Here is a 25,021-nt window from a genome sequence, read left to right on the forward strand (position 1 = left end):
GTTAATACAGATAGAAAAGATTGGTTGTAGTTAAGTGGAGTTGCAGCCACAGGAGGAATTTGACAACCTTGTATAGGTGAAAAGGATGAACACTAGAGAAGCTCAATTATGGAAAGTAGGAATACACAGTAGGATAAAACTAAAGTAGGTGTACTAGGCAATCAATCCATGGTCCCCTCCCCTTTTAAATCTCTGCATGATTAAGCATTGGTCTAGCTGGAGTTTCTTTCTTACAAAATGCTAAATAAATAAAAACACTTGGCTTCAGTGGCGACAGCGACAATTGCTTAGTGGTTGTTGGTACTTACTGTGTGGCTTACTTGAGCTGCTCGAAAAGCCATCATGTTTTATGCAATTTTGTTGAGCACAACGATCCAATAATGTCTGCAGCAAAAATTTGGAGAAACCTTTGCAATCAATGGTTCCCCACATTTAGTTGCCCCCTGATGTTGCTTGTTTTTTTCTTGGAGCAAATACAATTCTGGTGGCTTGGTGGGGCAGCAGCTATTCATGATCAAACTGTCTGTTTGTGAAGTTTTAAATGGTTTTTCTACGAATCAATTATTGTTCAATCCGAACATCTGAGCATCCAAGTGTCTGAGCTGCTTGATCTGATTAAAATATTCTGGATTAGGAGTTGGTAGCCGCTTGATCTTATTTAAATTTAATCATTTTAAGTAAACACGAGTGGCGATGTTACGGGATCATTTTCTTTGTAAAAGATTGGTCGCTGTCATGTTGATTCTACCATTGAAGTTACCTTCTAAGCTTCATCATTACCATGGTTCGTGTACATTTTGACTGCATTACAACCCGAAGTTCCGATGTTATTATATGTTGGATACCACACAAGCAGTGAATTCTGTCATTCTGTGGAATTGAGTATGAAGAACAAACAATTTACAGTCCCCCAGTATGGTGACTGGCTTTTATTGTGCAGGCAGTTCACAACATATGAAACAATCTTTCTTTGTATAGAACATGAACAATAAATAAAACACAATAGCCACCGTTAAAACGCTGTTCTCATATGCTCGTCTTTTGCTTCAACAGAGTGTGGGAGCTTGCTTGGTAGTTGCTCCCCCATTAGACGAATTGGGTTGAACTGAAACCAGGATTTTCGTGACTTGTGGGTCTGTAGATTTTGCCCCCTTCCTCCAGCTCTTGTTTCGAGCCTTGTTTGAGGCGATAGGCTGGGCGTGAACCCGGGTCTCCCATGGGCGAACAGCTATCCACCGCTCCTTCCAGCTCCACCCCCAGCTTTCTTTGCCGAGATCGTAATAGGCCTGGCCAAAGTACTGGCCGGAGTTGGCCCTCCACTGCAAGGTAGGTTTAGCCAACCGGTGAAATTCCAGTTAGAAGCCATGTATTGGGTGGAAAGTGGAACCTATAGTTGTTAGTTAATACCTGGTGGGAGAAAGCATAAGCCATGGCTCGCTCGCGCTTTACGGCTGCTTCTTCTCTCTGGTGTATCCTGGAGATGATTTCCTCCATTGTTTCTGCTCCCCCACACCATTCCTCCTGTTCGGCAAGTTCTAAAATTAGCTGGTTTTGGAAGCATTTCTACTGATTTGGAGACCCAAAACTAGAAGAAGAAGAAGAAGAAACCCATTTGACTCATTTATCATTTTAGTTCAAGGAAGAAGAAATCTTCCGTATTCTATTATTATCTTCTTTTAACCTCGATCTGACGAAGCTTTGCCTCCAGTTTGAGCTGATTTTCAAGCTTCTTTTGCCTTAATTGGCCCTCGGTGACCATGCACATGCGGCGGGCTCGAATCTGAGCCTGTATGTTGCTCCAAAAATGGATGTGGCTCAGCGTGGCAGATGCCTGCTTTCTAGCAGTGTGAGCTTCTATCATACCCTGAAATTTCACAGCCCCCTTCAGACTCTGCACAGCTCGTCTTTCCTGCAACATCATCCATAGACACAAACATAGAAACTTCATGGATTCTGATCTCAATGTCTCTGTCCATGGTTTCACGATAATGGGATAAATTAAATTCGAGTAGATGCTCAGACAACAGAGAATAGAAAAATGAGAGAGAAAACTGATGGAAGGGCTGAAACTAGGATCATCTTGCAGTCAAGATACACCAACCACGTGTGCCCGAAACGCAGCTTGAATGCGCATAGCCGCAATTTCCTCCACCAGCCGGCGAAGAACAGCCGCCTTTTCACTGCCGGACGCTCCATCCACTGGGCTACTCGATGAATCTGGCCCGGTAAGATGACTCGAGTTCATAACATGACTCGAGTTCAACTCATTTGACTTCTTGTTAGCCGAGTGTACCTAGATATATATTAAAGGAATTCAACAGACAGAACAGAAGCAATATGATCCCTCACTAGTCGGGGTTAGTTCTATGGATTCTAGCCCTTCAGCCATTTCTATACACTTTAAAATGGGTGATTTACGGCGACTCTTTTACCTTTGCTTGCTTGGACCGCTTGTCCTTCGCTTTCTTGAGACCAACTATGGCCTTGAACCAATTTCCTGAACCCATTTGGAAGAATCCTTCAACCAAGTACAAAAGTTTACGCAATGATAATTGAGCAAACAATGTTCATGCAATATGACGAACAATGAAGAATCAATTGAAGTTCATGATGGCCAGAGATTTTGACAGAAAAAATGAAGCTAAAAAGCATGAGTCATCACCAGGGAAGAGAAGTAAGCAAGCTATGAATGATAATGGAGTGAGTTGATGATGATAATGGGTACTAGTAAACATGGAAGAAACACAGGAGAGAAAGAAAGGAAGAGTTGGTGAGTCGTCATCAAGGGGGCGGGGGGAGAAGACACCAAGAGAGCTGCAGAATTGACAAAGTACTGGAATTTTTGACCGACTTCCCAACTAAATTTGGTGAATTCAAGGGTGTCATGGCTGAAAATAATCTTACAATTTTGGTAAAATGTTTCTATTCTCAAAGTATGATGATTGATTGTTGGGATAATTTTTTAAATTTTAATTTAATTGTGATTTGGTGCATGTAAATAAGTAACATTGGTTCAATGTTCAGTGAAGCACTCCCAATACTTTGTATCCAAATTATTATAGTAGTAGTGTGTTTAGCATGTTCCATAGCTTCACAACTAGAATTTCGGATTTTATTAGTTTTTCGGAGACCATTCATAACCAAAATTTCGGTATGTGATGTGATTGGTTATTTGAAACTATGAGATTAGTTTATTTTGACTAATGAATTATTTTTTTATGTAATATTTGTTAATTAAGATATGGGTAAAAAAAATTAGAATATGAAAAATATTTAAGATAAAAGTGCTTTCTATTATATTTATTAAATTTATCTAATACCTCCAATGAAAAGAAGAAGTGATGTGACTTTTTATCTGAAATATTTTATAGTATTATCTTGAACATTTCATATTTTGATTTAAAAAATATTATAATTTTATTTTACTCATTTTAAGAAATACTATCTTATCGTATAAAGGATTTTGGTGTAATTTTAATTTATGTATGTAATATAATGCAATTAAACTATAATATGACACTAACAGGATAACACAATGATATGATATATCACAATTAGATGGAATATTAAGGGAGAGGCTTTTGGGCTCATAGCGATACAATAACAAACGATGTTCATGGGCCACCAAAGCATGGGCTCACACTACCTAAACTTGCCTAATTATTACAAGAAAGAAAATGGTTTCAGGATTGAAAAGGAAAAATTAAGGAAAAACTTGATGATGAATGTTAGGGCAATCAGCACTAGATTGTCTAAAAGTTTGAGTGCATCCATTAATTGTTCTCGTTTTTGTATTTGTCCAAAATTTACTCGATTTGTAAGAGAAGAGTTCGATCCCTCAATATAATTTCTAACGATCAACTCAATCTCAATGTAAGAGGAGAATATAGTAACAGTAAATCATAAACAGTGTATCTGACTCTTGAAATTCGTGTTTATATATATATATATATATATAGACATATTACAGAGTCAGTGAAAGTCGTGATATATTCTCATTTTACTTAAATCTTATATATTCTCGTGTTAGACATTGACTTAGATATAAAGTTTCAAGACATGTGTCATATCAAAATGTATTACGCTAGAAAATGACTGATCATTCAAGGAAACCAAGAGATTGTGCAAAACAAACAAGCAAAACAAAGGAATAGACAAACAAAATGGATGTTTGGTGGCTTCATTCATATCCTCATCCTCGTGCTTGAATATGATCTACATAAAATTTGGCATTTCTTTTATTTTTTTTTTGAAAAAATTAAATACCCTAACCAAGTGTTTGGTTGAATGCTAGCTAAGTAGTGTTATCTTGATTGTGACATCATTTTTGGGGATTAAATAGTGGTTGAATGACCAATTTACCTCTCTATTATGAAAGCCACCACTACAGTCTCTATCCTAGTCTACCAAATTTTGTTATGTTGTGCAAAAGAATAATATGGTCTTTTTACAGTTAATACAAAGTAATACCTATTTATTTATTTTTTCGTACCAAATATGCAATAGTTTAGGCTTTCAAGTTTTACCTTAGTCACCAAATATAGAATAATATTAATTTATTATATTACTATTTAATCCGTATACCAAAGGTATTGTAACAATATAATAGTTAGAGTTAATCATCTAACATATCTTTAAAAAAAATCTTTACTAATAATTATTTGATAAAAATCATCGGTTCCATATCTCTAAGACTCGTTCGGAAAGTTATTATGGCCAATCATTCAAGTAATTTTGGACACCAAATTTAAACTTAAATGACCTTAAATCAAAAGTGAGTCAAATAGGCTTACCAGACGTTTGATATGGGAGAAAATTTTAAATTCTTAAAATTTATAATTTTTGAGAATATCCTTGGAAATTCTTGATTTTCAAGAATTGTGCAATTCTATATTTGGTTAGATTTAAATATTTTTAAGAATATTAAATATTCTTTTTTAAAAATCTTACATTCATATGTTTGGTTTAAATGTAACATTATTGAAAATTCATATTTTTTTTTTCTAAATTTACCCTTATTTAATTTTTTGTTTAAAAATGATAAATTCCTTCTATTATATAAAATATTAGGACCCACAATATCTTTAGAAAGTTAAAAAAATATTATTTTTTATACATTATGTAAATATATACGTGTGTGTGTATATACATAATATATATGTTTGTATGAATATCTACTTTAATATATATAATTTTTTATAATAAATAATATAAATATATATACTATATTTGTATAGAATTATAAAAAGGTAAGGGGTGTTTTAGTCATTTTTTTTATTAAAAAAATTCTCAAGTTTATGGAAAACTTGAATTCCCAACCCCCTATGAAAATATTTTTGTTGGAAAGTTGCTTATCATTCTCGGGAATTCTATTTTTCAGAATTCTTTTTATAAAAAAAGTTATAACAAATATGAGAATATAGATTTCTAACCAAATATTTTTAAGAATTTTAAACTTTCTCTTATAAATGACAAATGGTGGTGTAATTGGACAGGTTTAGTGGTGGTGTCCTAAACTTAAGAGTTAGAGATGAACTTTTGTTGGTAATTGACGTGAACCATGTTAAAAAGGCAACTTCGTCGTCATAATAAATTTTTATTGTTTGAATATAATAATTAAAATTTATTTATTTAAAAAAAATCAATAAAAAGTTGATAGAGACAAAAAATAGGACTATGTAAGAAAAGGATTAGGAGAAGAGCAATAGTCTAGGGATACTCGATTCGCTATTTGGGAGAACATCCCCTAAGCAGGGCTGGCCCAAGGCATAGGCCTATGCCTAAGGGTCCCCAAACCCCCCCCCCCCCCCCCCCCCCCCCCCCCTTTCCAAAGAAAAATAAGCAGAACTAAACACCTCAAAAAAATTGCCCCCCCCCCCCCCCCCCAAAAAAAAACATAAATTTGAGGGCCCCAAAAAATACACCATGCCATCTTCCGCTAAAAAAAATTTATTATCACCTAGGGCCCCATTGGGCCTTGGGCCGACCCTGCCCCTAAGAAGGCTTGATCCACTGTGTAGTTGTTCGGGAGCCGCTAGATAGGTGATTCGTGTTATATTTATGTAAAAAAAAGAATTAAAAGAAAATTTAGTAGGTGATATTTATCAATTATTTAGGTAAAATTGTAAATAAAATGATCTTTGGTGTGGTGGTAAAGTTGTTTGAAAAATCAAGTATTATTTTGACAGTATGAATATCTTGTTAGTATAATTAAATTTTATTTTTATTAATATACAAAAATGATATTCTAGAAAAATACTTTGTTGAAAGAGATTCATAACACAAAAAATGTGTTTGGTTATATAATAATAAATAAAGGGTTGGCGAGTACTACTTGCACATGCAAAAACAAAGGGCGCTTATTTATATAATAACTAGAGAGATGTTCCGTGCTACGCACTTTATAAAAAATAAATAAAAGTTTATTGGCTAATATTTTGATAATAATATTTTATTTTTTAATTAAAATTTTAGGTAAAATGAGTTTTAATATAATGGTTAAGTTTTTTAAAAAATTATTTGCTATTTTTGTTAATGTATTTAATTTTTACTTTTTAAATAATATACATAAAAGTTATTTAAAAAAAGATTTCATCAATAAAATTTTGAAATATCAAAATCCACTTTATAATAATAATAATAATAATAATAATAATAATAATACTTTGACGATGTTACAGCCATCAATTTGTGTCATTCTCACTAGCATTTACTGATTGGATATTCTAAAGCTATCCTTGTCGTCTAGAACTAGCCTGTCGTATAAAATGACGTAATTTGTTAATATTTATATAGTAATTGTTATTGTCGATCAGATATAACAATAATTATATAAATTTATAATTATGAGAAAGTATTTATTTTACATTTCTAATTTTTGAAAAACTTATAAAACAAAAAATAGCTAGGGGGCACAAAATGCTTGCTCTATGGATCATCCAATAGTTAAGTCAATTTTGATCTAAAAATAAAGAAGTACTTAGATAATTTATGTAAAAAAAAATTTAATATCTCAATCAGAGGAATTATCTTTTATTTATAAATATTAAGACTGTTAGGCAGAAAGACATTTGGGTATTTGGAGACTGCCTGTCATAAATCTCTAAATGAAAATTTTAAAAATTATTTAATATATTCTCATTGTGTCATATTACGGATTTAGGAAAAACTCTAGGAGGGTCTCCCAAGAGTACCTCTCAGGAGAGTACCCCTAGAAAATTGCTTTGTCAATAATGTCTTTCGGGTTTTTCTTTTTAAGTTTTTTTTCCCTTGAACCAACCTTGATATTGGATCCACAATGAAAACAAATAAAAATTCATGAAAACCATACATACTTTACATGTCATTCAAGTTATTTAAACACTTAATTTTGATATTTTTAATAATATTTTATATTGATATGATATATAATATAATATATTAATATAAAGTGTCAGCAATATCAAATTTAAGGTGTTTAAATAATATTTTTTATTGTATATATATATTTTTGTTTACACAAATAAAGATGATGGTCTGGTTAACTGGGGTTGTTGCCAAACTAGAGGGTAATATTGTAATTTTGCTCGGTGCCACCTAATCTTTTTGATTTTATATATTTTAATTTTACTTATGAAAAATAAAAATGGTGGAGGGCCAAGCTACTCAAATGTGGGCCCAAATTCAAGCGGCCCAATATTGAAAAAGGCCCATCTTTTTAAAGTTGGGTCGCCTGTTCTTAGATTCATGGCTCCTAGTGGTGTTTAAATTTTGGTTCGGATTAAAAAATTAATTTGATTTAAAAATTTATAGGATTCATTTCAGTCATCAATTCATTATTAGTTTTACGATTTTCAATTCAGTCTGATTCTACACTGATTCAAGATTGAAAATTGATTTAACGTGTAAATTGGTTAATTATTGTTTAGATTTTTTTTTTGACAAAATTTTTGTTTAGATGATATAAATATATATATATTCATATTTTTTTAAAAAAAATTATATTAAAAAACAAAAAAAAAAAATTCGGATTGAACGAGTCTGAAAGGAATAAACACCCCAACTTATAGAAAGATTTGATTTAAAAAATACTTTCGTAAGTTTTTTAAGAGAGGAAGAATATTAGAGAGGGGCAATTCTATATAATGTGAGTAAAGATGAGATGTAAGTTATACATAATGAATTTTTTCTTTTTTTACGAGAGTTTTTTTTTTTTAAAGATAAAATTACACCGACATGTCCCATGCTCTTATGACTCAAAGTAAACAATATTTTATATTAGAATTAATCATATTTTTACTATTTTATATTACATTATCTATACAAAATTCAATATTTATTTTCTCATATAATATAATATGATTCACCTTTAGACTCAAAGACATGTGTTGGAAACAACAACTCCGCACTGACTGATAAGAATCAAAAAAGAATTACAAGGCGCAAGAGCAGTCATCCCAAAGAAGAATCACGAGTCATAAACAAAAATTCATTTCCTTTTTATGAAGATTCTTTTTGAAACAAAAACTTATAACAAAAAATATCATCAAAATAACGTGATAACTCGCATTTAATGGATTTTTTTTATTGGGTTTTCTAACCTATTTAATTGGCATCCTCCCATTTAAATATTTTCTGGGGAAAATTTTGTAATATGGCCGTTTGGATTGCAGGAATATGAGAAAGAAAAGAGAAAGAAGAAAGAAAATGAATGCTAGATTCTAATCAAAGTCCATATAGTATCCATTGCATTGCATTGATGGGTCACTAGAAAAATTAACCAAAAATTGAGATCTGCCTAGCCCTAGTTGTATTGCCCAGCTCAGCTATATTTGTTTCTTATTAAGTTGGATAAAAGAATAATTAAAACATCAATGATTCATGGCCCAACAAAAAGTATTAATGTGGAATAATAGCGAAAAATAAGATTGAAAATGTTATTTAGACACTCAAAAGGCTTTCGGATGATGAATGAATGGGGATGCAAATGCAATGGTGATTGGTGGGGGAAAGGATCAAAGACAATTGGGTGGGCCCCAGAAACTGCGAAGGCAGGGCACCCCCCCAAAATCAACCAACAGGCTGAGATGACAGTCCATGCAAATGCTGGCACTTAGCTCCTTTTGGTATATCCTCAAGAAACAAACACTGAAATCTGAGAGAGGGAGAGAGAGGGAGAGAGAGTCTCGGGCTAGAAAGGAAGGAGTGGAGCGAGGATTTGGGCAAGAAATCAGAGAGAGGGAGAGAGATTCTAGTGGTTGCTTTAGATTTGGCATTTAAAGTTTGAATGCTAAAAAAATGGTTTCGTTATATTTAGCCATATGATCTCTCTCTCTCTCTCTCTCTGACAGACAAACAAACACTGGGTGGCCTCAGAAAAATCCGAAGATCACAGATACTCTCTCTCTCTCTCTGCATATATTTTGCTTTCTATATATACACACGCACATACTCGCACGATCTTTGCTGAATTATGGTTGCTGTTCTTCTTTCCGTGTAAGTTGCTGATCTTGACTCCATGACCTGCAAGATTGTGTCGTGTGATCTACAGATACAGATTTGGGTTCTCTTGATTCATCCCCTAAGATTTTGCTTTTGAAGTTTCTACGACGCCCCCCCCAAAACCTCAGATCTCGATTCTTTTAGATTTTGGGTATGTCAAGATTTGGTGGATCAGTTTCTGTACATGACCCATTTGGGTTCCCTATTTAAGGTTTCTCTGTACATGACTGGGCTGAGACCAGGAAAGGATGGCTCAGAGGTGTAGCAATAGCAATGGCGGTATCGGGAATCGATCTTCAAGAAAGTTGAAGCAAAAGAGAGTCCCACAAAGAGGACTGGGTGTTGCTCAGCTTGAGAGGATTAGGGAAGAGGAACAGCGGAAGAAAGAGGCTGCTGCTATTTTGTCACCCAATTCACTTACTTTGCCAAGCAATTCTTCTTCGTGCTTTGCTGTTCAGTCCTCTCCCAGTTTCAGGCCTAACCCTTCAATCCCCAATTTGGATGGTTTGTATCCAAATTCTTCCGTGTTATTACCAAAGCCACCCAATGACAGTAATTGGCCCCAGTTGTGGAATGGTGAGCACAATCTCGAAGGAGAGAATCACAGGTTGGAATTGAATCGCCATGGATGTGTATTTAGTCCAAATATGAATTTAGTTTATGAATCTAATAGCCCCATTTGGCCTCAACCTTCTTCTTCATCAATGGTTAGTGAATGCTTGCTTTATCAATTTATGGTGGTCATTTCATGATCTGGAATCTGATTTGTTATGCTTCGTTTGTGGGATTTTAGGTGAATGTCTCATCAGGGACTTCATCATCATCTGCGATGAATTATCATCAGATGGAGCCCCCTTCAAACCAAAGTTTCTATGGCAGCAACAACTACACACCCATGTGGGCAGGTGCAGAGAAGGTAATCTCCAATTTGCCATTTCAATAGCCTGTGCAATCTCTCTGATTTAGCTGTAACTTCTCCATCAATTGATTGAAATTCAATTGAGCAGGTTTTGCTTTTTTATGGTGGCTATTGATGAAATATAGTTCTTTACCATCATTCTGGTGTTTCTCTTGACTATACACAAGTCAAAATGGTTCTGATATTATCGAACAACACATCAAGTTTTGTTCCCAATGTGTAGGGTTGGTTTACATGAATTCTAGCTCGCCAGATTAGGATTATCGAACATTTTCAGTTTTTGTTTTCCTTACAAGAAAATCAAATGTTTATGCAGATTGTTGGCATGAAGAGGCCATGTCCCTTCTCTGTAGAGAATCCACCATGCCCCTCTTTCCCCTGCAAATTTCCACCCGGCATTGTTACTCCCATCACCAGGTCAGCTGAAGCAGCTCCATGTGATGGAGCCAAAGCTGCCATTGAATCCCACAAACTAGTCTTCAGGTCAGCTTAGTTATGAATTTTATGATTAGCTAGATTCATATATGGTGTAAAGCACAATTCTTGTATGATCTTAATATTGCATTGTTACCCTCTTCAGACAAGGTTCTTCAAGCTCGAATCATGTCATTTCTGAGCTGAATCCGAGAAAAGATACTAGGGAAGACACGGATTTGCGCGGAGATTTGCTCACTCTGGCTCCTCCTACTGCAGCTCTTCCTCATCCTAGTTCAAAACACAAGAACCGGTCGGTGTACCTTAGCCCACATGGCCAAGGATCATCAGAGTTCCAATCTTTACAGTTTCAAGTGAGATTAAACAACAACTCATTAACCATTTTCCTGATTCCTGCTTTGATTCCCAGAGGCATCATCTAACAATAGCTTGGCTGCATCATAATTTCAGGGAAGAACTGAAGACCCTATTCAGAAGACCTTTCAAACTTGGCAAGCAACAACCACAGCTACCAGCTGCAATGGTGAAGAAGGGGAAAGCCTGGACCTAAATCTGAAGTTGTAGAAGGTTTCAGCCCAACTCTTGTGGTATTTTGGCAAGGCTCTGTTGCTGCTAAGGGAAGTAGATATGAAGATACATCATGCCTTATGCAAAAGTTGAGTATGAAAGAGACCCTCCAAGCCATGGCCATGTGAGGGTGGTTAGTGATAGAAGATAAGAGAGGTGTAGACTTTTTCTTTTGGGATATCATAATGCTGTGCATCGAAAGTTTGGTTATGCCCCTGGGTTTTGGGAATAGCTCTAAATCCAGGCATGAATGAAGACTGTCCAAAGTCTCTCTCTTATATCCTCATTTTTGAGTAAAATATGAAGCTTCTCCAAAAATTAAAAAGCATTTACAGTTTTAAGGTAAAAGAATACTCCTCCAAACGGAAAGACAATTGATAAAGGAAGATTACAAAAAATGTCTATCAAAATGCGAACTCTCAAACTCCTATCAATAAATCTCCCTAAGCCTTTGAAAACTTATGGCGTGAATGCTCACATTTGTGATAATAATATCCTATTACTCACCTAAAAAAACTCAAGGAGAGCACATCCAAAACATAACTCATCAATTTATGGCACTTGCCTAAGCATTAGATTGGTATAGTTTGCCTAAGCATTACATTGGTATAGTTTATTTTCATCAGCATTGTTTTTTATTTAATAAAAATGGTTACCATAGAACCAGATCAAAATGGTAAAAAAAAGAAAAGAAAAAAAAAATCACTTGAGATGATTGTAATAATAACCCATTTGGAAGGAATTTACCCTTTAAGAGAAAATTTATTAAGAATGAAATATTCTTTTAAAAGAGAGGACATTTGGAGTGCAAAGTTTCTTTACAATACTGGTCATGTTTGTTATTTATATTTGTAAAGATAATAGTAGATATAACAAAAATAAAATGTCGAGGTCTGAGGCGAAAAAATAAAATTTAGAAAACTCATTTTCTTCTATTTATTATATAAATAGATATTTTTACAAATTAAGCTTATAATATTTTAATAAAAAATAACATTACTTTTATCAAAACTCATAACGTTTTTAAAGAAAGAAAAGAGAATAAAAAGTGTTCATATTTTGAAAAAAAATTGAAAATTATTGAGATCACCACAGAGTTAGAATTAAGTAAAATTTTAATTAAATTTTAACATGTATTGTTTAATATTTAATACTTATTAAATTAATAGACATAGTCACTACTAGAGATGTGTAAATGTTCGATTTAATCGAATCAAACAGACTAAAATTATTAGTTTGGTTCGATTTTAGCTAAAACTCAATTTAGTTTGATTATCAAATCTGACAATTTCAGTTATTTCGGTTCAATTCGATTTTTGTATTGAAAAAAAATTGCAATAACCAAATTGATCAAAAAAAATTATTTTTAAGTTTTTTGGGTTTATTTGTTTTTTTCCCTTTTTTTTTTGGGTTTTTTCAACTTTTTTTGGTTTGATTTTTTTTGAGTTTTTTGACCAGTTCGATTTTTTTTTTATATTTGTTCGACTTTTTTTTATTTAATTAATTTAGTTCAATTTTTCACATAATTTTAATATTCGATTTTAACATTTCGCCCAATTAAACCCACCGACCACACACTGCTACTCACCACCTGAGTGAGATTATAAAGTCGGTTTCACCGATCAAGCCCCTCACATTTTTACTGCAAAAAGCTGGACAAGTACATGATTGAAAGCATTGGTGCTGGGATTAAAGGGCCATTTGCTGTGGGGTTGGTGGGTAAACCGGGGCCCAGGGGCCCTTGATTGGTGACTAACTTTGGCAGGTACGTGGATTTCAGGAATCCCATTATATATATATATATATAGATATATTTATGCTTCCTTCTGCCCTTGTCTTGGCTTCTGTGTGGGGCAGTGGACGAGTGAGTGATGAGAGCTATACATGGAGTCTAGACCCCACCCCCACAAAAAGTAGTCTGTTTAGGACGTGGGAACTGGGAAGGGACTCCTTGGTTTATTAAATTTATTATTTAATATTTATTAAACTAATCACAATTTAACATTTCATTTGAATTTGAAAATCACTTAGTTCCCTAATTACTATCCGTTAGTTATTAGGTTAATCAGATTTTGGCAGTTTATCAAAATTTAAAAATCTAATAAGTCTCCTAATCACTGTCCGCTGGTTATTCTCAAGATAAAAAAGTATGCATGCAAATAATACGCATGTTTTTATGAGCTAAAACAAGTAATAAATTGTGTGAGAGCGAATCAAACTTTGATCAATTCCCATGATATCTATGAGAAATTGTTAACAAATGCACATGGCTCATCCTCAATTGAGAGTACTTATGTTAACAAATTACCTGCATTTTTTTTTATGATTATTTAAAATTTTATTATTTTAATTATGTCATTGAACCTGTATTTTTAAATTAATTTAATTAATATATTTTGATATTTTTTCATGTGTTAACTCAAACTTTTTATTATTTTAATTATTTATTGAATTTAAATTTTTGAGTTAATTTAATCCCTATATTTGGCGTAAACAAAAAATGATATGTATTTTGTCATCTTATTTTATTTTATTTTTATACATAAAAATATAATAATTAAATTAACTCGAAAATGCAAGTCCAAAAATATAATCGAAATAACGAAAAGTTCAAGTTACTCTACAAAAAAAATATCAAAATATAGAAATTAAATTGACTTAAAAATTAAGTTCGAAAGTGTAATGAAATAATAAAATGTTTGAGTGATTACAAAAAAAAAAAAAAAAATGTGAGGGACAAAAATATGAATTTGACCAATTAGGAAGGATAATTACACAACATGTGTAAGTCACATATCCATTCCAATTGATTCACAAACTGTTGCATGGTTGATGATCAAGATTAGGGAACAAGCCCTTAAAATGAAGACAACTCTTGAATAAGAGCTCAGAATTTATTCATATGCAACATCAGGAACCCATAAGAAACAACATACTTCAAGTTGATGCTCATGCTTCCTCAAGGACAAAACAATGTGAAGCAACGCCGTCTGGATTCTTTGGTTTCTCTATGTCCAGGAAGAGGTACAATTTTGTATGTTCGCTGAAATGTACGCACAGTACTCTTTAACGAGAAAAAGGGTTGAAAAAAAAAAGACATCAAATTCAAGTCGAAGATTCCAGTTCTGACTATTAGTTATAATCTACGAGACTAAGACCAGCCGAAGACGTAATCAAGAACGTACACCAGCCCGAGGGATACTGGATAGAGGAGGAAAGCCACGAGAGACGTCCACAGAGGGAAGGTGGTTCGGAAGCTTGCAAATGCGCCCATCACAAGGCATACGATGACGATTATCAGAACTTCGGACGAGAAGTCCCACGTCAGTCCCCTGATGTATACCAGCGCTAAGAAGACGGATAAACAAAGGACATTGTTCATAGTTACTGCGCCATATAGCTGCAACATGATGAGATTCACAGAGATCAGTGAGTTGTAAATTGAAGGCTTGTAGACATGCTCCAGGGTGGGTAAAACAAACCTCCGAGAAAGTCAGTGAGGCTGATCTCTCCTTTTTCCGGGAGGAAAAGATGATGGCTGATACTGCCTCGCTGGAGTTCGTGGCAAAAGGCAGGGCGATAAATGAAATGAAGAAAGTAGGGATGCTTGTGGCATCAGAGAAATTATCGACAGCATCTACCAGAGGATCAGCGAAGGCGGCTGCAATGGCAGTCCCCACCAGCAAATACAAGGCTGCTCTGATAGAGGTTGATCTAGGATTTTGAACGCCCTCAGTGCCCTCAGTGACTTCGTCCTCAGTGCCCTCAGTGACTTCGTCCCTTCGAAACTTCAACTGGTCATGTGCTCTCTTAGTTTGCTGTAAACGGATGAAGATGATATCATGTTCCAAACAACATTGGGTACCTAGAGAAATTCAACAGGTCACACAAATACCTGGTGGAAGTGATCCAGATATTTAATTGTGCTGGGGCCAGCAGCCCGAACAGGAGAGGCATCAGCAGCGCGTATAGCCTCTTCAAGCCATTTGGAGATTCCTGCACGGAACTCAGGCCAATCAATTTTTATATCACGGGATGTATCAAAATCCTTCATCATCTTGTCCGTGGCACCGTCATGATCCAAGTTAATCTCATCGAACCGGATTCCAACAATGAAAGCTCTCAGTTCAAGAGATGAAATATATCCATCGCCATCCGTGTCAATTGCTGTAAATAGCCTGTCAAAATCCTTTGGAGAGTAAGAACTTGTGAAAGACTGCAATCAAAACAGTGATAGCATAAAGAACACTAACTTCTGTATAACTTTTTCATTAGGTGAACCATCATCCTTGAGGAGCCTTCCTAGTGCACGCATCTTCAAATGCCTAAGAATTCTTGACATTACATGTTTAAGCCTTGCGTACTCAAGTTTTCTCAGTTGGATCCAGGGCTGAAAAACCTGCATTCAGAAATGGAATACTAACATAGATGCAAAAAATAATCTGAGAAATTTATTTCTGGAAACCAGGTTGAAATTAACCAACCAACTGACATAAATAATTGTTCTCCCTACATAAAATTCAAAGTTGAGGTGCCAGGTTATAAAATATGACCACTGATTATGACATAAATTTGCTAAAGAAGGAACACAGGATTCTAAAAAGTAAATGGTATTTATACAGACTACTTAGATATTGTATGCTACCAACCAAGAAAAAAGGCCAAATCAGAGGCATTAATATAATACAGCGTGGAAATTTTATTTACCTGGTACAGACAATATGAAACAAGCAACAACAGTGAGACAATTAACGCTATCAAGATGGCTAGGTGTCTTCCTGAAGTAGAATTCATAATTTGTGGTAGTTGGACAACAAGAAATGGAATTATAGATATAGCCATGATTCTTGCAGCATATTTAGTCCAGATGTCGGTGCTGACACCAGAACCTGCAAATAAAAGGAGTTAACTTTTGAATTATGAAATCCACTATAATCGTTGTAAAAAAATTCTCGAACATCCTCACACCACTCTTATGATAGCCACAATCCAAGGAAATGAACAGGTCAAATACTTGTAAAATGTCTACATGTCTAATCAAAGACCATAGTTGTCAAAGGTGCAAGAAACACTAAGGCACAAGGCATAGGCGTCAGCCTTTTGGATGTGAGGCACACAATTATTCAAATTTTGAATAAAAATACTTATACATTATTCTTTCTTTTCAACATAACAACCAACACCATATTAATATAATAACAACTAATATTATTTCAACCACGATACTAAGTTAATAACAACAATGGTATTTCAAGAAATGACTAGAAGTCTAAAACAATAAATAAATAAATAAAACTAGAAGCAAGAAAAACATAAAATCACTTTATTGTTACATAAAAAAATTCATTGAAGTGCAATAAAAAAATAAAATTCAGACGAAAAACAAAGAAAGACACGAGTGAATAGTGAAAAAACCAAAAAATAAAGAAAATATAAAAAATAAAGAAAAAATGTATAAAAATAGTTATATTGATGGAACTTGCAGGAAGAATATAATCATGGGGATCCAGAAATTTGTATAAAAATTATTTACATTGATGGAACTTGCTAAAACCTGAAAGGATGCCCTTTTGGTCTTGGGTTTCTGAAATCTTCATTAAAATAAAACAAATAAAAATCCCAAGCTTGATGTCAAAGTGAAAAAGGCGTGCGCCTTGTGAAGGAAAAAGAAACAAATAAAGGTAAAAACGGGCGACTAAACAGTGAAGGTACCAAAAAATACTCAATAAAACACAAAGGAAAACAAATAATCAAATAGTAGTCATCAGAGGTAGTTTGCCTGCCTCCGTCGGCACTGCCAGTGAAAAGCAAGTCACTGGCAGTAGGCCCATGTGCTGGCATGTGGGCCGTCCAGCAGATCTCTGGCTGCCATCTTCTTGCTCGTCTCTCACCAATCTATGTGACTATGCTTTCATATTGACTAAAAGACATATTCTTCAATGACAAATAAAGCTAAAGCCTCTCAGAAATCTATATATATATATATATATATACATGACTTAAGCGCAAAAGGCGTGTGCCTTGTGCCTCAGTCTCTAAGGTGCAAACCTTAGATCCTAGGCAGGCACCTCACCTCGGCTGTGCATAGGCACGCTCAGGTGAGCTTGCGCCTAGGCATGCCTGACAACTATGCTAAAGACGAGGTATCTTGACCATTCAAATACAATAAATAGTCGTCCAATCAACATGGCTTTAATTTATTTATTTTCTTGGAGGTAGAATGGTGGGGTGGTGGGGCGCGGGGCCAGAAAAGCGTAAGCCCAAATGAGTTTGGAATAAGAACAACATATTGCATAAATCATAACTTCTGTATCATCTGCTGTAACTTCAGAATGACAAGCCAACATCATCCATTTCCTTGAAGCTGTTTTATTTTTAAATATCCTCGTGGCTGCCTGAAGGGAGAGTGAGAGAGCGCGTGGACGGAGAGTGCACCTCAGGAAGCCAGAAAGCAAATTGGTACTAGTTTTGCTTCAAGAAAATACAAAATTTGTGTGCCAAAAGATAGAAAGAAGGCCCAAGGATATACCAGTTAAGCTGAATCCCCGGGTATCTTTTCCATCCATTGCATCTTCATTCTCGATGTCACACTTGCCATTGACCATGCATGTTCCCCATATTAATGTAAGGAGCATCACCGTAGACCCAGCAAGTAAGCCCATTCCAACTGAGACCTGACTTTGAGCAGTCTCTGTAGTTCCAGAGAGTCCAGATACTGTAGAAAAAGGGTGGGCAGGAATGGAAACAAGACAAAAAGAATAATCATTAAGCAAATGACTTATGTTGGCCCCGCAAAATCAAATGAATAACTTTAAGCCATCAACGAACGCACTTCAGTATGGGCCTTATCGTGAAAACGTATTTGATGTCATATAAATTAAGAACGACAATAATTAAAAAAGAAAAAGCAAAAGAGAACAAGAAAATGATCGAGTAAAGCATCAGCAGCATAACCAACTTGTCAAGCATACAAAGACGAGAAAGGACCAAAAGTAACAGAGTATGTGGACAATTGACACCCCTTTCTTTCAAATTATATGTTCACAAATTCTAGAGAATGATAAAATGTTTCAACAAAAAGAACAAAAATATCAGGACACAAGAGGGGTCCCTATTTGGCTACCCTTCGATAAATAGCACCAGCATACCAGGCAAACAAAACACATCTGTGCAATCAGACTTAGAAATCCGATACTGTGTTTGATGCCGGCAGCACAAATTAAGGATAACCAAGAGCATACATCAAACAAATTTGTGAGAGTATGCCAGCTGTCCATCCAATACATTCATCCTTCTCATCTACTGTCTTCTACCTGAACTATATCCTACCCCATGCATCTTATTCAGTTACATCTAGTTTTGCCTCTCCATAATTTTCCCTGCCACATGACTAATTTTACTCTCTTGATTGGAGAAAATCATAAACATGCTGAATTATCTTGATCTATAAAAATAACCATTGTAAGGAACTAGAATGAAGTATATGAAAGAGAAGTTGGGAATAAGTTTCAAGAAGTACTTGGACAATGTGCAATGAAATATACATGACCTTGCACCTTATGAAAGCAATGAAATGGCAAGAGAAAAAATAAAATTAATGCACTGTCTTTCACCAAATACAGAAACATTGTTTGTGCTGATTTAGTCAATGTTAAAAACTTAAAATGCATATTGCAGACGATTGTGCTCAAGAAGTAGATATTTTCACAGTTCCACTGAATAGGCGAGCATGGCGAGTTACTCACAAGTACAGCGCCAAGATGATAAAAGAGATTAATGGAACAATGCAGTAGTTAATGCATCAAAATGGAGTGCCAACAGTTCATCCGGCACAAAGAAAGTGGAATGTGCATATATTGAATTAGACAGGTTAGTTATTTCCAAATGGAAAGATTCCTTCTCGGGCTGAGAAGGAAAATGGTAAAGACATTTCTGTAGCTCAAAGGAGTTGAAGAATGGGTACTGCGACCAATCCTTTGTACTTAGACACCAAATTATGTCACTTTCTCATGCCATAGCTAGGATTGTAACATGGTTCCTACTCCCTAGACCAGATCATACTCTTTTACCCAGCTTAAGGAACCCCCATGTCAAACAAGCGAACTTAGGAGAACCTCATCACTTCTAAGGTTAACCGGTGATCTCAATCTCTATCCGGTTGTACCCTTTGTATGAAGTACTAGAAACTTTGAACCTTCTGGAAAGGCGAAACTTACAATTTGGCACTTTCTTGTTGTCCATAAGGTCTTGGGCACTTAAAGTTGGAGGACCTTCAGTCGCACTGATTGAACAAGAAATGAGGAGGCAATAAACTCCTAGTCAAAAGAAAACGAACTTTGAGTTATAGAGAACTTGTAGGTTAAAGGATGGAGAACAGTAGTCAAAAAGAATTGGAGCAAAGGGGACGCCAGTCAATTTAACAGCTGGGTTGAAATACTCAAACTAGATCTCCAAACTCCAAATTACCCTCCCTACCCTTGCCCTGCTTCAGCAGGGTTGTCTCGGTAACCATCCGGTTCAACATCTCGGATGACGACCTTTGACCAGAAAAGGTAAAGATTCATCAGAAACTTGCAAACTCCGCGAAAGCAAATTCAAGATTTACTGATTGACAGTCCCTCAACTAACATACCAAGAATAAGCAATGGCGTGGCCCCGGCAAGCTCATTTTATCGTCTTCTTTCCAACCTTAAATAAGAGGAAATCAACGTGCTCAAAAGTTTTACGACTTTCGTTAGTCATGAACGCCATGTTTGGAACTAGATTTGTCTTAGACATATTTTTACAGATAATTGAACTAAATGAGCATTTTTTCAGTTTCTTTTCATTTCTAATTCAAGCGAGAGAGAGAGAGAGAAGAAGAAGAAGAAGGGGGGGGGGGGGGGGGGGGGGCGCGATAATCTTTAACTTTAGCTTCTGTAGCTTAATTACGCTAAATCAAAATTGAATCAGCGAACAATTTTGTATATCCTTTGCTTTGCTATCTTTCCTCCATTTTCCAGCCAACTACACAGAAGTAAAATTCAAATCAAACTCGACACCAAAAGTCGAAACTGAAAGAAAGCACCATACCGAGAATAAGCATGGCATCGGGAAGAGCTCCGAGTATGGGGAGGAAGAGACCGCCGATGAGACCAGGCCCGAGGATCTCCAGCAAGAGCTCGCTTCCAGTGGAGAGGTACGTGGCCGCGCGGAACATGAGGTAGCCGTAGACGAGGATCAGGAAGAGGTTGCCGAGAACGGTGGTGGTGCACGGCAGGAAGCCATACGTCTGCTCGCAGGTCTCCGACGATCGGAAGGGATTTAAGCCTATAAGCAGCGGCGCAGTGGCCGATCCATCGTGGACGCCATCGGAGACGAGATCTGACGCTCGCTCACCGGTAATTAGCCGTCCCTCGGCTGTTGAGCACACGATGAGGAGGAAGACGATTGCGAGCGCTCTGTTATCCATGGTGAAAGGTTGTTCATGAACAGCAGTGCATGTAGATCTGCGAGTACATATATATATACATATATATGGATACAGCAGGATATGTTATCTTTATGAAGGTCCACCACTGCTGGAATGCAGAGTCCGCTGCTGGATATGGCAAAGAATTGCGCAGAGAAGAGAAACAGAGGAGAGAGAGACTAGAGAGAAATTTATGATGACGACGAGGCAACTCAAATTTGACTGTGGCCTTTTCCCATTCTGTCCCTCGGTTTCCCGCTATCTTGCAAAATTACCCAACAAAATTAAAAAAATGCGCCAAAAAGAAAACCAAAATTACAGAAAGGCAAACAATAATGCAAGTAAATTAGATTGTTTATTTAAATATTTTAAATTTAATATTTTTTATAACATTTTGTATTAATATCTTATATTTCATATTAAATTTAAATATCAAAAATATTAAATTTAAATAATTTATCAAAATCAATAACCATCCCGTTATTATTAAGATCAAGCACGTAGAGAAAAGTGAATAAACTAGAAAGAACAAAGAAATAAGGGAATGAGATGTATTTCACCACTCCACCGAAAATTTCCTCTGCCCTTACTTGTCAACCAATCATTCTTTTGCTCTTGACTTATCGTTTAGTAGTAACTAATAAAATGCATAAGTCAATTCAAAAATAAGGACGAGCAGCAAGACAATTCTTTGTATAAAGTATTAAACATGTATCAATAATTTGTCAAAGTTGTGAGATGTAAAAACACATTAGTAGGGGAACACATTCGCAAGGAACAATGGATGATTGAGAAACTAAAAGAAGACCGACCAAATTCACATAAGAAAATGCCAACTTGAACACAAATGAAATCTTGAATTTCTATTTTGTTTTTTCTTTCTAGTTTCTTAGTTTAAGTTTGAATTGCATTATTTATATGAAAACATTCGACTCAAACTCTAGATCAATTCAATTTGATTTTCACATTTATCAATTTTAATTATTTTGGTTTAGTTTGATCTCTGTATTGAAAAAAAATAAAAAAAAAATCAAGACAAATATCAAAAGCGATATTATTTTTGCACTTTGTTTCTCAATTTTTTCTTCTTTTTTTTCTTTTTTCTCAAATTTTTGGATGGTTTTGTATTTTCAAATTTTTTTATTTTCTCAATTTGTTCAATTTAAGAATTTACTCAATCAATCCAATTTTTAACATAGATTCGATTTATTAAATTCAAACTCGAAATATTAGATGCAAAATCAAATTGATCTCTCAATTGAGTCTAATTTTTTAATTTTTTCAACATAATACCAAATCAATATATTAAAAAGACAAAAGCAAACTAAATTAATTAATTAAAATAGTTCAATTTAATTTCTACCCAAAAAAAAGTTATCCCGACAAAGCGCAGAAATGTCGAACGAGGGGGGAGTGGTAATATTGAGGAAGATGAGGGGCAGATTTGTCTAGTTGAGCTGTTTAGGAAGATGGCGTTCGGTTGTCCTTCCAACCGACGCGTCGTAAGATAGATCGTACACGGAATTAAAGAGCTGTGGCCAAGTCAGCTCGCGGCCTAGGATCCAGTACATCGGTACTTACTTAAATGGATTAATTAAACCTAATTTAATTTCTTAATAAACACAACGTTAATCTTAATTAATTATGGTTAATTTTTAATAAATATACTTTATTTTTAAACAAGAGATAAATGCTACTTACACACCATGTTAATATTTTATTAATTAATTATTAATATAACCCTGTGTATTGATAATTAATTAATAAAATATTAATATAGACGTTAATTAAGCATGTAAGTATCGAAATAATATTTTTTTTTTGTAATAATATATATAAATAAAAAAAAGGGCTGGAGAAACGAATCAAGAGTCCAAGCAAGTGAGGCCAACGAAATAAATGATTGAGCGATGGTGGCGCATTATCGTGGCATTAAATGTGACGCTTTGGGAAAGTTTAATTATTAAAGGTCAATAACATCAACAATCCACGGCAATAATAATAGTGATTGTGATGGAACACAATGGGCTTTAATAACTCAACACGGCATTTAGTTATTTATTTTTTAATTTTGTTGTCCAATAGTATATAAATCGCATATTGCAATTTTATATGGGAAAATGTTATTAAATATAGCATTTGTGGTGATATTTTATATTGATATATTATATTTTGCATCGTGTTCATACAAATATATAAGGAGTTTTGATCTCTTACCAATGTTGTTTAGTTTATGATAAAGAATATTCACGTAATAATTCAAATATAATTATGTGAGGCAATCATTTAAGTTGTTGTATGTGAGGCAATCATTTAAGTTGTTGTGTTGAAAGAATTAAATGGTTTGACCTAATATAATCATTATATATGAATTGTCACGTCAATATTATTTAGTATAAACTAAAAAAAAATTCTATCAGCAATCCGCCAAATTACTCAATATAACTCGTTGTTTTATTTCATCAACTACCCTCCATTAAAAAGTCTTTATTACCCTTACCTAATTATTTTCTTCCAACTACTTTCTTAACTCTTCGCAGTCCAATCTCCCATCACTTTCATTAAATTTTTATGAACGTTTCTAATTCTAAGCTTCGCAACCCCATCTCCGATCACTTTCACTAAACATTTGCAAAGGTTTCTGATTAGCGATTACCTTCTTCTTGTTTCTGTTAATTTTAACTTTTCTCTATGGATGATTATATCCAAAAATTGATGAGATGGGAAGAGTTTTATGGAGAAGATGATGAGCACCAGATCGTGCATAATGAGCAGGTGGACTACAATGAATCGCACCAGCAGCACGTAAATATTCTAGTAATATATTTTAGATTGATGCATACTATTAACTGATGCTGAGAATCACTACATGAATGGCGTATGCTATTAACTGATGCTAAGAATCACTACATGAATGGTGGCCTGAACTTCCGACACATTCCAATCGGGGATACCCAGGTTCCCCGACTGTAACTCTTCGGGGAACTCGAGCTTCCCCGACGCATTCCAGTCGGGCATACCCAGCTTCCCCGACTGGAAGAGTTGCAGTCGGGAAAGCTCGGCTTCCCCGACTCTTAGCCGTCGGGAACCCTCGGGTTCCCCGACTGGTAATTGTGGGGGAAAGTTGGGGTTCCCGACTCGAGACCCGAACGTTCCCCGACAGTTGCAAGTCGGGGAACCCGATGGTTCCTCGACTTGCAGCAGTCCGGGAACGCTTGGGTTACCGACTCGTTACAGTCGGGAACCCAAGCGTTCCCCGACAGTTGTGAGTTGGGGAACGCTTGGGTTCCCGACTCACAACTGTCGGGGAACGCTTGGGTTCCCAACTCGTTACAGTCAGGAACTCTCGGTTCCTCGACTCGCATCGGTCGGGTTCCCGACTCACACCTGGTTCTCGACCGCTGTAGGGAACCCGAGGGTGATCCTTGATTTTTTTCGAATGGCCCGACTCACGATTCCATTCTCCATTTTGTTATTTTTAATTTATATATTTTATTCATATTTTGGTTAAAACACAACCCATTTTTAATTTATGTATCTTATTTTTGTTTTGATAATAAGGATTTGATCATCAAAATTTTGAGAATTTTGAGAATGAGAATGGCGTATCGTTTGATGCTAGTCAAACTTTTGTTATGAATGAGATTTTTAGTAATAGGGAAACACTGATTGAATGAGTTAAGACAGTTGGAAAAGAAAATAGAATGGTTATTGTTATAAAGGGTTCTGAATCTGGGGGTATAGGAAGAAAACCTAGAGTTCGTCTTGCTTGTGAACGAAGTGGAAAGTATAAATCATCAAAAAAAGGAGATGAGACAATAGGAGAAACAAATCATAGGACGACAGGTTCTAAAAAGTGTGGTTGTCCATTTGAGTTACTTGGTGTTAAATTGTCAAATGAACACTGGATATTGAAAGTTGTATGTGGATTGCACAATCATTTACCAACAGCTCAACTTGAGGGTCATTCATATGCTGGCCGACTTACAGAGAAAGAGAAACAAATTATGATAACAATGTCTAACAATCTTGTGAAGCTAAGAAATATTTTAATGACGTTAAAGGCAGAAGATAAAAAAAATGTGAGTATCATCAAAACTATATATAATGCACGACAAAGATATAGAGTCATGGATAAAGGTGGTCGATCACAAATACAACAGTTGATG

The 25,021-nt window shown here is 35.2% G+C and overlaps 3 protein-coding genes across 5 annotated transcripts; 1 reads left to right on the plus strand and 2 right to left on the minus strand.

The window, feature by feature from the left end:
• Positions 1 to 818: 818 nt before the first annotated feature.
• On the minus strand, positions 819 to 2,705 carry LOC127792177 (protein IQ-DOMAIN 10-like). The gene is made up of 5 exons (XM_052322574.1): positions 2,433 to 2,705; positions 2,102 to 2,293; positions 1,682 to 1,909; positions 1,408 to 1,521; positions 819 to 1,319 (listed from the first exon to the last, which is right to left on the minus strand). Exons 1-5 carry the CDS (start codon positions 2,505 to 2,507, stop codon positions 1,047 to 1,049), a joined length of 882 nt encoding a protein of 293 aa, XP_052178534.1. The 5' UTR covers positions 2,508 to 2,705; the 3' UTR covers positions 819 to 1,046.
• Positions 2,706 to 9,000: 6,295 nt separating this feature from the next.
• On the plus strand, positions 9,001 to 11,730 carry LOC127791377 (uncharacterized). 2 transcript variants are annotated; one of them, XM_052321210.1, is made up of 6 exons: positions 9,001 to 9,631; positions 9,723 to 10,187; positions 10,274 to 10,396; positions 10,716 to 10,882; positions 10,980 to 11,187; positions 11,285 to 11,730. In XM_052321210.1, the coding sequence occupies exons 2-6, from the start codon at positions 9,729 to 9,731 to the stop codon at positions 11,396 to 11,398; spliced, it is 1,071 nt and encodes a 356-aa protein (XP_052177170.1). In that variant the 5' UTR covers positions 9,001 to 9,631; positions 9,723 to 9,728; the 3' UTR covers positions 11,399 to 11,730. The 2 variants fall into 2 exon arrangements, with proteins under 2 accessions (XP_052177170.1, XP_052177169.1); XM_052321209.1 differs by having other exon boundaries at positions 9,001 to 10,187.
• A 2,528-nt stretch (positions 11,731 to 14,258) lies between these two features.
• LOC127792360 (sodium/calcium exchanger NCL-like) lies at positions 14,259 to 21,038 on the minus strand. Of its 2 annotated transcripts, XM_052322830.1 has the most exons (8): positions 20,474 to 21,037; positions 17,931 to 18,116; positions 16,109 to 16,290; positions 15,655 to 15,800; positions 15,297 to 15,579; positions 15,175 to 15,219; positions 14,884 to 15,141; positions 14,259 to 14,801 (listed from the first exon to the last, which is right to left on the minus strand). In XM_052322830.1, the coding sequence occupies exons 1-8, from the start codon at positions 20,850 to 20,852 to the stop codon at positions 14,553 to 14,555; spliced, it is 1,728 nt and encodes a 575-aa protein (XP_052178790.1). In that variant the 5' UTR covers positions 20,853 to 21,037; the 3' UTR covers positions 14,259 to 14,552. The 2 variants fall into 2 exon arrangements, with proteins under 2 accessions (XP_052178790.1, XP_052178789.1); XM_052322829.1 differs by having other exon boundaries at positions 14,884 to 15,219; positions 20,474 to 21,038.
• Positions 21,039 to 25,021: the final 3,983 nt, after the last annotated feature.

The sequence above is a fragment of the Diospyros lotus genome, chromosome 15 (assembly GCF_014633365.1).
Source record: "Diospyros lotus cultivar Yz01 chromosome 15, ASM1463336v1, whole genome shotgun sequence".
Classification (NCBI taxonomy): domain Eukaryota; kingdom Viridiplantae; phylum Streptophyta; class Magnoliopsida; order Ericales; family Ebenaceae; genus Diospyros; species Diospyros lotus.

Coding starts and splice junctions, on each gene's coding strand:
- LOC127792177 (XM_052322574.1), bottom strand. CDS start 2,507: ATGGGTTCAGGAAATTGGTTCAAGGCCATAGTTGGTCTCAAGAAAGCG. Junction 2,294..2,432: donor AGCGGTCCAAGCAAGCAAAG/GTAAAAGAGTCG, acceptor ATATATATCTAG/GTACACTCGGCTAACAAGAA. Junction 1,522..1,681: donor CAAAGCTTCGTCAGATCGAG/GTTAAAAGAAGA, acceptor CTTGCCGAACAG/GAGGAATGGTGTGGGGGAGC.
- LOC127791377 (XM_052321209.1), top strand. CDS start 9,729: ATGGCTCAGAGGTGTAGCAATAGCAATGGCGGTATCGGGAATCGATCT. Junction 10,188..10,273: donor AACCTTCTTCTTCATCAATG/GTTAGTGAATGC, acceptor GTGGGATTTTAG/GTGAATGTCTCATCAGGGAC. Junction 11,188..11,284: donor TCCAATCTTTACAGTTTCAA/GTGAGATTAAAC, acceptor TCATAATTTCAG/GGAAGAACTGAAGACCCTAT.
- LOC127792360 (XM_052322829.1), bottom strand. CDS start 20,852: ATGGATAACAGAGCGCTCGCAATCGTCTTCCTCCTCATCGTGTGCTCA. Junction 15,220..15,296: donor ATCTGGATCACTTCCACCAG/GTATTTGTGTGA, acceptor ATCCGTTTACAG/CAAACTAAGAGAGCACATGA. Junction 14,802..14,883: donor CCTCACTGACTTTCTCGGAG/GTTTGTTTTACC, acceptor ATCATGTTGCAG/CTATATGGCGCAGTAACTAT.